The 13989-nt window shown below is 42.1% G+C and overlaps 1 protein-coding gene across 1 annotated transcript in view; it reads left to right on the top strand.

Annotated features, from left to right (window-relative positions):
* The window catches only part of OBSCN (obscurin, cytoskeletal calmodulin and titin-interacting RhoGEF), a 297141-nt gene extending 289873 nt beyond the window's left edge, over positions 1-7268 (top strand). The window contains exon 86 of the mRNA XM_075847538.1: positions 4752-7268. Within this exon, the coding sequence (XP_075703653.1) occupies positions 4752-6132 (1381 nt within the window). The 3' untranslated portion in view covers positions 6133-7268. The remainder of the gene's footprint in view (positions 1-4751) is intronic.
* The last annotated feature ends 6721 nt before the right edge of the window (positions 7269-13989 follow it).

Genomic DNA, 13989 nt, shown 5'->3' with positions numbered 1-13989 from the left:
GCTGTACATATATATAATTATATACAGAAGATACCCAGGTTATACCAGCATGCTCCATATCACTATATACAGGAAGATGTGTAACTTATACCAGCTGTACATATATAATTATATACAGAATATACCCAGGTTATACCAGCATGCTCCATATCACTGTATACAAGAAGATGTATAACTTATACCAGCTGTACATATATAATTATATACAGAAGATACCCAGGTTATACCAGCATGCTCCATATCACTATATACAAGAAGATGTATAACTTATAGCAGCTGTACATATATAACTATATACAGAAGATACCCAGGTTATACCAGCATGCTCCATATCACTATATACAGGAAGATGTGTAACTTATACCAGCTGTACATATATAATTATATACAGAAGATACCCAGGTTATACCAGCATGCTCCATATCACTATATACAAGAAGATGTATAACTTATACCAGCTGTATATATATAATTATATACAGAATATACCCAGGTTATACCAGCATGCTCCATATCACTATATACAAGAAGATGTATAACTTATACCAGCTGTACATATATAATTATATACAGAAGATACCCAGGTTATACCAGCATGCTCCATATCACTATATACTAGAAGATGTATAACTTATACCAGCTGTACATATATAATTATATACAGAAGATACCCAGGTTATACCAGCATGCTCCATATCACTATATACAAGAAGATGTATAACTTATACCAGCTGTACATATATAATTATATACAGAAGATACCCAGGTTATACCAGCATGCTCCATATCACTATATACAGGAAGATGTGTAACTTATACCAGCTGTACATATATAATTATATACAGAAGATACCCAGGTTATACCAGCATGCTCCATATCACTATATACAAGAAGATGTATAACTTATACCAGCTGTATATATATAATTATATACAGAATATACCCAGGTTATACCAGCATGCTCCATATCACTGTATACAAGAAGATGTATAACTTATACCAGCTGTACATATATAATTATATACAGAAGATACCCAGGTTATACCAGCATGCTCCATATCACTATATATAAGAAGATGTATAACTTATACCAGCTGTACATATATAATTATATACAGAAGATACCCAGGATATACCAGCATGCTCCATATCACTATATACAAGAAGATGTATAACTTATACCAGCTGTACACATATAACTATATACAGAAGATACCCAGGTTATACCAGCATGCTCCATATTACTATATACAAGATGATGTATAATTTATACCAGCTGTGCATATAGAATTATATACAGAAGATACCCACGTTATACCAGCATGCTCCATATCACTATATACAAGAAGATGTATAACTTATACCAGCTGTACATATATCATTATATACAGAAGATACCCAGGTTATACCAGCATGCTCCATATCACTATATACAGGAAGATGTATAACTTATACCAGCTGTACATATATAATTATATACAGAATATACACAGGTTATACCAGCATGCTCCATATCACTATATACAAGAAGATGTATAACTTATACAGCTGTACATATATAATTATATACAGAATATACCCAGGTTATACCAGCATGCTCCATATCACTATATACAGGAAGATGTATAGCTTATACCAGCTGTACATATATAATTATATACAGAAGATACCCGGGTTATACCAGCATGCTCCATATCACTATATATAAGAAGATGTATAACTTATACCAGCTGTACATATATAATTATATACAGAATATACACAGGTTATACCAGCATGCTCCATATCACTATATACAGGAAGACGTATAACTTATACCAGCTGTATATATATAATTATATACAGAAGATACCCTGGTTATACCAGCATGCTCCATATCACTATATACAAGAAGATGTATAACTTATACCAGCTGTACATATATAATTATATACAGAATATACCCAGGTTATACCAGCATGCTCCATATCACTATATACAAGAAGATGTATAACTTATACCAGCTGTACATATATAATTATATACAGAAGATACCCAGGTTATACCAGCATGCTCCATATCACTATATACAAGAAGATGTGTAACTTATACCAGCTGTACATATATAATTATATACAGAAGATACCCAGGTTATACCAGCATGCTCCATATCACTATATACAAGAAGATGGATAACTTATACCAGCTGTACATATATAATTATATACAGAATATACCCAGGTTATACCGGCATGCTCCATATCACTATATACAGGAAGATGTATAACTTATACCAGCTGTACATATATAATTATATACAGAAGATACCCAGGTTATACCAGCATGCTCCATATCACTATATACAAGAAGATGTATAACTAATGCCAGCTGTACATATATAATCATATACAGAAGATACCCAGGTTATACCAGCATGCTCCATATCACTATATACAAGAAGATGTATAACTTATACCAGCTGTACATATATAATTATATACAGGAGATACCCAGGTTATACCAGCATGCTCCATATCACTATATACAAGAAGATGTATGACTTATACCAGCTGTACATATATAATTATATACAGAAGATACCCAGGTTATACCAGCACGCTCCATATCACTATATACAAGAAGATGTATAACTTATACCGGCTGTACATATATAATTATATACAGAAGATACCCAGGTTATACCACCATGCTCCATATCACTATATACAAGAAGATGTATAACTTATACCAGCTGTACATATATAATTATATACAGAAGATACCCAGGTTATACCAGCATGCTCCATATCACTATATACATGAAGATGTATAACTTATACCAGCTGTACATATATAATTATATACAGGAGATACCCAGGTTATACCAGCATGCTCCATATCACTATATACAAGAAGATGTATGACTTATACCAGCTGTCATATATAATTATATACAGAAGATACCCAGGTTATACCAGCACGCTCCATATCACTATATACAAGAAGATGTATAACTTATACCGGCTGTACATATATAATTATATACAGAAGATACCCAGGTTATACCACCATGCTCCATATCACTATATACAAGAAGATGTATAACTTATACTAGCTGTACATATAATTATATCCAGAAGACACCCAGGTTATACCAGCATGCTCCATATCACTATATGCAAGAAGATGCATAACTTATACCAGCTGTACATATATAATTATATACAGGAGATACCCAGGTTATACCAGCATGCTCCATATCACTATATACAAGAAGATGTATAACTTATACCAGCTGTATATATATAATTATATACAGAAGATACCCAGGATATACCAGCATGCTCCATATCACTATATACAAGAAGATGTATAACTTATACCAGCTGTACATATATAATTATATACAGAAGATACCCAGGTTATACCAGCATGCTCCATATCACTATATACAAGAAGATGTATAACTTATACCAGCTGTACATATATAATTATATACAGAAGATACCCAGGATATACCAGCATGCTCCATATCACTATATACAAGAAGATGTATAACTTATACCAGCTGTACATATATAATTATATACAGAAGATGCCCAGGTTATACCAGCATGCTCCATATCACTATATATAAGAAGATGTATAACTTATACCAGCTGTACCAGCTGTACATATATAATTATATACAGGAGATACCCAGGTTATACCAGCATGCTCCATATCACTATATACAAGAAGATGTATAACTTATACCAGCTGTACATATATAATTATATACAGAAGATACCCAGGTTACACCAGCATCCTCCATATCACTATATACAAGAAGATGTATAACTTATACCAGCTGTACATATATAATTATATACAGGAGATACCCAGGTTATACCAGCATGCTCCATATCACTATATACAAGAAGATGTATAACTTATACCAGCTGTACATATATAATTATATACAGGAGATACCCAGGTTATACCAGCATGCTCCATATCACTATATACAAGAAGATGTATAACTTATACCAGCTGTACATATATAATTATATACAGAAGATACCCAGGTTATACCAGCACGCTCCATATACCTATATACAAGAAGATGTATAACTTATACCAGCTGTACATATATAATTATATAAAGAAGATACCCAGGTTATACCAGCATGCTCCATATCACTATATACAAGAAGATATATAACTTATACCAGCTGTACATATATAATTATATACAGAAGATACCCAGGTTATACCAGCATGCTCCATATCACTATATACAAGATGTCTAGCTGTATGTATACAAATATGAATGCAGGTACGAGGGCTTTGTGAACCGGCTGATCTTTATATGATCTCTATAGTAGTCTGTACAGTACAAGGTTCCTCTCAGCGTAGTTTCTGGTCTTGAATAGGCTGAAATCTAGTTGACACTGGAAATCTCGGCCTCTGTTGTGATGATGGGTGAGAGTTTCATCTGCTGGGTGCCGGGAACTCTTACTATGAGCAGAGAATACATGAGAATGTCAGACTTTTCCTGCTGCCCATAGTTTGCAAAAGACCCCACTAAAATAAAATAATCCCCCTGACTTCCATCTGTGACTAATCCTGGATATACTGAAAGTCCCCCCCCCCCCCCATTCATCACTGCAGTTTTTTGTGTACTGTGTTAACATGTGTGATGAAGCATGACCCACAGGATCTAACTCTGCATGGCGTTGGTGTTGTCCTACCCGCCATCAGATACTAATTCACAAATTTACGTCACTAGAGAGGAGACTATAACAACAGTGGTGAAGAGTCCGAGGATGAGAAGAAGAATGTCCCCAGGTAGATCTCCATCACGTCCAGCCTCAGGAGAATCTCCAGCAAGAAGCCCCAGATCTGAAATGTCCCCACCAGAACCCCACTTTGTATCCCGAGGCAGACAGTCTGTCTATAGGTCGGAACAAGAGACACGAAGAACTGTGGTCCCCACGCTCTTTGTCACCCAGCCAGAGGATGACCGAGGTGCCTCTGCCCGGGCCGATGAACAAAAGTCTCGGTGGGTTGAGGTGGAAGAAATTATTGAATTCAAAGTGAAGAAATCAACAAAGCCACCAAGGAAAAGAGGAACTTCTCCAGCTAAGCCAGAAAAAGATGACCGATCTGGAAGGAAGTTTCCCCAGTATGGCTCAAGATCTAGAGGATTCCCCGGTGATGACCCCAACACAAACAATTCCAACAATAAACTTGTGGAGGAGTCCAAGTCTACAATTCCATCTTGTAGCTTTTCGGAAGTAGACATTCCATCAATGGAATATGAACTTCTAGAACAAGTGTCCGACTCTGAGGATGATTTTGGTCCTGAAGGTGTTTCAGAGCAAATAGAGGATGAAGGTCGTGGTTTTATCACTGAACCTGAATCCCCAGTAGCTGCCCATGAGAAGGACCATGAGATGTTTAATATTCCAGACAATGAACGTTCTTCTCCACCAGTGGATTCAGATAACAGGGGCAATAACCTGGAACGTCCTGTTGAAGTGGAATCACCAGATTCTGACCAAATGACGTCTCTGGAAGTAGAAGATTTCATTGTTGAAGAACCAGTAGATCAAGATGTTGAAGACTTGAGAAACAGACATCAAAAAATTCTTACTCGCGATGGAAAAGTTCTGACCTTAGAAGATCTTGAAGATTATGTTCCGGGTGAAGGAGAGACTTATGGATGTGATGAAAATGCTGCAAATTTTGCAGAGAATGCTCCTTGTGAAATCTCTGTTCTCCAAGCAGAAATTAATGAGCCGACCATCGGCAAACCTGTGCTGTTGAATGTGGGAAGGCCCGTGGCACCTAAACAAAGACAGAGTTTTTTTAGCCACTTGAAGGAAGGTCTCGGATGCAGGTTCATGACTGGATCAAGAATGAGTAGGATGAATATGGGATCCTCAAATGTTTCTTTCCATACGAAGGAAACCACCATGGCGGCAGCTCGATCAACCAGTCAACCATCGTTTAACATTAGGCCGTCTTTCTGTACTGAGGTCCAACGTTCAGCAGACAATGGGCAACCCAGCTTCAAGACGGAAGTTTCTACGAGAACCTTAAGTTACGGAAGCCTTGGTGAAACGGTTACCTTACACATAAGTAAAAAGGACCCGTCACAAGGTTAAGTTTAGACAATATCATGAGAATACGAGGGGGAGACAAGTAATGGAAGACATAAGATCTAGAAGACACTGAAGATGGTTTATCAGAACTTTCCAGTTAAAAATATCAGTTATAACTAAAGTGTGATTCGGTGGAAAACCAACATGGTGGTCACCAGACGAGAAACTGCGGAGAAAGCCCCATGTCCTCCTCCTCCTCCTCCTCCTCGTGTAAGCCTCAGTCTTCGTTGCATTTGATGGGTTTCTCATCCTTCCTTATTATTCTTCACCATCTGGACCTGTTTTATTTTAAGGATCTGTCGGAAATGAATCTGAATGTTTACAATGAAACATCCAACGTGGAGAATGGCAGATGAGAGAACACGCAACGCTGCCAAATTCATGCTTGATGTCAATTAAAACACATAACGGGGAAAAAAATGGAGCTGTTTTTGGATGTCGGCCAGAAGACAACATGGACCATCTCCCTGATATATGTCAAGGATGACTCATAATACATGACTAACTACCGGGCCGCGTTATACAGCCGGTCCTCGCCTGCGGGGGACACAATACCAGATCCTCATCGTCACACAGAATGGGGGAGATGTATCAAATCTGTGCAAAGGAAAAAAGGTGCAGTCGCCCATGGCAACCAATCAGATTCCATCTAGTATTATTCTTATTCTTATTATTATTTATCTCCCCTTTGGGAATGAAAGTTGCCTCCTGATTGGTTGCTATGGGCGACTGCTCTACTTTTTGTCTTTACATGAAACTTTATACATCTCTCCCGTCAGCAGAACTGGTGGTGGAGTTTGACGTCTGCGTGTGCATGGACGCCATCGTGACTCCATCAGGAACGCTCTCGTTATTATCCCGACGCCGGAGAAGGATCTTATCATAAGCCGCGCTCTTAGTTTGTTCTGCAGATTCTCCTCTAAGCATGAAGTTTAAATTGTGATCTAGTTGTTGTTTATTAACCCCCCGATCCCTGGAGTGACCCCGAACCACACGACGGCCTCCGAGCAGAACCAGACGCGGAGTCGCCGCTGCTTCCCTGTTAGGTTTCGGCAGATATTTTTGGTGTTTTTGTTTTTTCCAGTAGAGATGATGATGTTCAGGTGACAATTTCTGCTGAGTGTAATAAAGCTCTGCTGCGCCTCTCACCCTCGTCTGCCTCTTCTGTGGGTTATTTCAGGATCTTACTCAGGACCTGGTTCAGTCTAGTCATAAATAGTCGTCCGCTCTGATGTCACTGCCAAAGGCGTGACGATGTAGAGAAGATGCACGGAAATAAAAAACCTAGCTGCAGTCCTCCTCCTGAGCTCCAGGGGGCGCTGCGCTGAGGCCTCTGTGTTGTATTGTGTCATTTGTGCATTACATGGGGCACGAGTGATATAGACTAATATACATATAATGGGGAGATTTATCCGCATGGCGTCCACCCACCTGTGCCCCGAGCAGCTGCAGGGTCCTCCTCTATGGTACATGTGCCCTCCTGGCGGACATCACTACAGGGGAGTATTTTTGTACTGTGGTCTTCTCTTCCCAACATTTTGACTTTTCTCTGAATCTTTCCCCCGTCCTCCGTGGCGGGAATACTGCTCATAATATTTCTTGTGAATGTGACCTCCGACGCTGCCTGACTAAATCATCTGCCAAAGCTGCAATACCACACACAACCTGTGGACAGGTGCGGCGCTGTTTTCAGAAGAAAGCAGCAATGTATTTCTAACCATCGACATCCCCTTTAGGCTGGATTCACATGAGCGTGTGCGTTTTGCGCACGCAAAAAAATGCGGCATTTTGCGTGCGCAAAAGGCACTTAACAGCTCCGTGTGTGAGCTGCGTATGATGCGTGGCTGTGTGAGCTGCGTATGATGTGTGGCTGTGTGAGCTGCGTATGATGCGCGGCTGTGTGATTTTCGCGCAGCCGCCATCATTATGACACTCCGTTTGGATGTTTGTAGCACGTGGTGCTTTTCTGTTTTCATTCATACTTTTCACAGCTGTTGCGCGAATCACGCGCGTCCCACAGAAGTGCTTCCGTGTGGCATGAGTGGTTTTCACGCACCCATTGACTTCAATAGGTGCGTGGTGCGCGAAAAACGCACAAAGAACGGACATGTTTTACGCAGCGGACACACGCTATGCAAAAATCCCGCAACTGTCTGCACGGCCCCATAGACTAACATAGGTCCGTGCGACGCGTGTGAAAATAACGGATGTATATCCCGTTCATCTGAATAAGCACTTAAAGAAATGGCCCAAGTGCTGGTATTCGGGTCAAACGGCTCCTAACCCGGGACCTGGTGCCCCCTGTCAGACTCCTGCGGAGGAAGGTGCCAAAAAAGAGCGAACGCTTCACAGTGAAGCTCCACCTGTTATTACCGTCTGCTCCACCTGTTATTACCGTCTGCTCCACCTGTTATTACCGTCTGCTCCACCTGTTATTACCGTCTGCTCCACCTGTTATTACCGTCTGCTCCACCTGCAGCCTCGTTGTTTTGTTTTTGCTTTTTTCATTTATTTTTCATGGCGATTTGACCCACGCGTCTGACTGAAGCCTTAGGGTCTTGTTCACATTCTTTGCTGCATTTTGTCTGTAGAAAAAAAAAGGTGTTGGACAAATGTGACTCGAGAATGAGCGAGAATTGCGCTTCTTATGCGTCTTGCGGTGATTATCGAGCTGCAGCCGGCCCATTCCATCATGTTCTTGCTTTTTTTTATATCAATGGAAGAAAAACAGGAAAAAGAACCAAAAAGAATCCTGTATATAATATCGCAGATTGTGGTTTCCGCTCTTGTGTCTGTTCCAAAAAAAAAAGTAAAAACTGAGAGAAGTGCATTTTTATATTTTTTGGACGTCCGTCTCATTAAAGGGAATGTCGCTAGAAATTATATATTTTTTTAAGTTAAACAGTATTTAAGTGATTACACATTGTTTTAATTTTTTTTATTTTTTCACAAGTCAGGAAATATTATAAATTCGATTCTAATTTATAACATTTCCATGTGCTGGCCACTAGAGGGAGCAGTTCCCAAAATTGCAGCATGGTCAATGTGGTAAAGCAACCTCATTGCTTTATGCTGCAAATTTGGAGAAGACACACTCTCCTCTAGTGTCCTCACACAATCCCCCCTCCCTTCTTCTGGCCAGTGCCGGGAGAAGGAGGGGGTTGAATGTTCAAACCTCCTACACTGTGTGCCGCCATTTTCTGAGCGAATACACAGTGTAGGAGGATTAGATACAGTGGTAATCACACAGTATAACACGAACATAATACACACATCACATACACGAACATAAATTACCTGCCGCCGCTGCCGCCTCCGCTCCTATTCCTTGTGCCTTCGCATATGGCTGGAAGCCGCGGCCGGAAGTCGTCATCTTACTGTCCGGCAGCGGCTTCCGGTCCACATGAAAATGGCGCCGGATATCGCTCTGCTAACGAGCTTCCTTTTGGTCTGTGTGGGAGCGGCGCATGCGCCGTTACCACACAGACGCCGTACGCTGCAGTGAATGGAACGGCTCCCATTCCCATTCACTATGGGGATGTATGTGCCGTATTCCATTTCTGTATGTGTCGTTAATCGTCCAGAGATGAAAAAAAAATGGCAGCCCCCATAGAGAAGTAAAAATAAAAAAAAAGTAAAAAGTAGAACATGATAACACAAATAAATACATTTCATTTTTTTATCATATTAAAAGCAATATGATAAAAAAAAAAATATTTCATGACACCTTCCCAATAACATGAATACCTCTGAGGTTATTGTTCGACCCGGCCTGTGATTAGAATAAGAATCATCTGACCCTCCGCCCCCGAAGAGCCAATGTTAATAGGAGGCGGAGCGTAAATAAGAACCCCCCTAAACCTCCACCATATTGTAGAATAGTGCGCGGTGTACGGGCTGCTGAAGCTTCTGGTGCAATGTCCATAATGACACCAATAAGGTTTGGCTGCCGGCGCCTGTCTAAAGGGGTTCAGGGGAGGAACCGGCTACAAGGTCATACCCCATTTTTTGTAAAAAAAGAGGGGGATGGGTGGCCGATTCCACCTAGTGTCTAGCCTGCCTACACAGTCATCAGAGTTATTGGGGTCCTTAAAGGTTTTAGACTTTCTCCTCCTCAGGGAGCTTATATGCCCGTCCTCACCCGCCTCTAGATAACCTGCCCGTCCTCACCCGCCTCTGCACAACCTGCCCGTCCTCACCCGCCTCTACACAACCTGCCGGTCCTCACCCGCCTCTGCACAACCTGCCCGTCCTCACCCGCCTCTGCACAACCTGCCCGTCCTCACCCGCCTCTGCACAACCTGCCCGTCCTCACCCGCCTCTGCACAACCTGCCCGTCCTCACCCGCCTCTGCACAACCTGCCCGTCCTCACCCGCCTCTGCACAACCTGCCCGTCCTCTCCCGCCTCTGCACAACCTGCCCGTCCTCACCCGCCTCTGCACAACCTGCCCGTCCTCTCCCGCCTCTGCACAACCTGCCCGTCCTCACCCGCCTCTGCACAACCTGCCCGTCCTCACCCGCCTCTGCACAACATGCCCGTCCTCACCCGCCTCTGCACAACCTGCCCGTCCTCACCCGCCTCTGCACAACCTGCCCGTCCTCACCCGCCTCTGCACAACCTGCCCGTCCTCACCCGCCTCTGCACAACCTGCCCGTCCTCACCCGCCTCTACACAACCTGCCCGTCCTCACCCGCCTCTACACAACCTGCCCGTCCTCACCCGCCTCTACACAACCTGCCCGTCCTCACCCGCCTCTACACAAACTGCCCGTCCTCACCCGCCTCTGCACAACCTGCCCGTCCTCACCCGCCTCTGCACAACCTGCCCGTCCTCACCCGCCTCTGCACAACCTGCCCGTCCTCACCCGCCTCTACACAACCTGCCCGTCCTCACCCGCCTCTACACAACCTGCCCGTCCTCACCCGCCTCTACACAACCTGCCCGTCCTCACCCGCCTCTACACAACCTGCCCGTCCTCACCCGCCTCTACACAACCTGCCCGTCCTCACCCGCCTCTACACAAACTGCCCGTCCTCACCCGCCTCTACACAACCTGCCCGTCCTCACCCGCCTCTACACAACCTGCCCGTCCTCACCCGCCTCTGCACAACCTGCCCGTCCTCACCCGCCTCTACACAACCTGCCCGTCCTCACCCGCCTCTACACAACCTGCCCGTCCTCACCCGCCTCTACACAACCTGCCCGTCCTCACCCGCCTCTACACAACCTGCCCTTCCTCACCCGCCTCTACACAACCTGCCCGTCCTCACCCGCCTCTACACAACCTGCCCGTCCTCACCCGCCTCTACACAACCTGCCCGTCCTCACCCGCCTCTACACAAACTGCCCGTCCTCACCCGCCTCTACACAACCTGCCCGTCCTCACCCGCCTCTACACAAACTGCCCGTCCTCACCCGCCTCTACACAACCTGCCCGTCCTCACCCGCCTCTACACAAACTGCCCGTCCTCACCCGCCTCTACACAACCTGCCCGTCCTCACCCGCCTCTACACAACCTGCCCGTCCTCACCCGCCTCTACACAACCTGCCCGTCCTCACCTGCCTCTACACAACCTGCCCGTCCTCACCTGCCTCTACATCACATGAATTTTATTACCTTCCGTAATTACCTACCCCTAAATATACTATAAATCTTATCTGTAATTCACCTGTCTTTACCTACGTGTCTATATTACATCTCTGACATTATTTGTCCTCCACAAATCACAAATAATGATCACAACACTTCTCAAATTCTGATCAAAGTGCAACTAATCTCTAAGGCTGGGTTCACACGACCTATTTTCAGACGTAAATGAAGCGTATTATGCCTCGTTTTACGTCTGAAAATACGGCTGCAATACGTCGGCAAACATCTGCCCATTCATTTGACGTACTGTGCAGACGACCTGTCATTTACGCGTCATCGTTTGACAGCTGTCAGGACACTTATATACATTATATGCAGGACACTTCTATACATTATATGCGGGACACTTATATACATTATATGCGGGACACTTCTATACATTATATGCGGGACACTTCTATACATTATATGCGGGACACTTATATACATTATATGCGGGACACTTATATACATTATATGCGGGATACTTATATACATTATATGCGGGACACTTATATACAATATATGCGGGACACTTATATACATTATATGCGGGACACTTATATACATTATATGCGGGACACTTCTATACATTATATGCGGGACACTTCTATACATTATATGCGGGACACTTATATACATTACATGCGGGACACTTATATACATTATATGCGGGACACTTATATACATTATATGCGGGACACTTATATACATTATATGCGGGACACTTATATACATTATATGCGGGACACTTATATACATTATATGCGGGACACTTATATACATTACATGCGGGACACTTATATACATTACATGCGGGACACTTATATACATTATATGCGGGACACTTATATACATTATATGCGGGACACTTATATACATTATATGCGGGACACTTCTATACATTATATGCGGGACACTTATATACATTATATGCGGGACACTTATATACATTATATGCGGGACACTTATATACATTATATGCGGGACACTTATATACATTATATGCGGGACACTTATATACATTATATGCGGGACACTTATATACATTATATGCGGGACACTTATATACATTATATGCGGGACACTTATATACATTATATGCGGGACACTTATATACATTATATGCGGGACACTTATATACATTATATGCGGGACACTTCTATACATTATATGCGGGACACTTATATACATTATATGCGGGACACTTCTATACATTATATGCGGGACACTTATATACATTATATGCGGGACACTTATATACATTATATGCGGGACACTTATATACATTATATGCGGGACACTTATATACATTACATGCGGGACACTTATATACATTACATGCGGGACACTTATATACATTATATGCGGGACACTTATATACATTATATGCGGGACACTTATATACATTATATGCGGGACACTTATATACATTATATGCGGGACACTTCTATACATTATATGCGGGACACTTCTATACATTATATGCGGGACACTTATATACATTATATGCGGGACACTTCTATACATTATATGCGGGACACTTATATACATTATATGCGGGACACTTATATACATTATATGCGGGACACTTATATACATTATATGCGGGACACTTATATACATTATATGCGGGACACTTATATACATTATATGCGGGACACTTATATACATTATATGCGGGACACTTATATACATTATATGCGGGACACTTATATACATTATATGCGGGACACTTATATACATTATATGCGGGACACTTATATACATTATATGCGGGACACTTATATACATTATATGCGGGACACTTCTATACATTATATGCGGGACACTTATATACATTATATGCGGGACACTTATATACATTATATGCGGGACACTTATATACATTATATGCGGGACACTTATATACATTATATGCGGGACACTTATATACATTATATGCGGGACACTTATATACATTATATGCGGGACACTTATATACATTATATGCGGGACACTTATATACATTATATGCGGGACACTTATATACATTATATGTGGGACACTTATATACATTATATGCGGGACACTTATATACATTATATGCGGGACACTTATATACATTATATGCAGGACACTTATATACATTATATGCGGGACACTTCTATACATTATATGCAGGACACTTCTATACATTATATGCAGGACACTTATATACGGGACACTTATATACATTATATGCGGGA

This window comes from Rhinoderma darwinii (genome assembly GCF_050947455.1).
Source record: "Rhinoderma darwinii isolate aRhiDar2 chromosome 5 unlocalized genomic scaffold, aRhiDar2.hap1 SUPER_5_unloc_2, whole genome shotgun sequence".
Taxonomy (NCBI): Eukaryota; Metazoa; Chordata; class Amphibia; order Anura; family Rhinodermatidae; genus Rhinoderma; species Rhinoderma darwinii.
The sequence above is the reverse complement of the archived record's forward strand: the minus strand, read 5'-3'. Positions and strand labels throughout refer to the sequence as shown.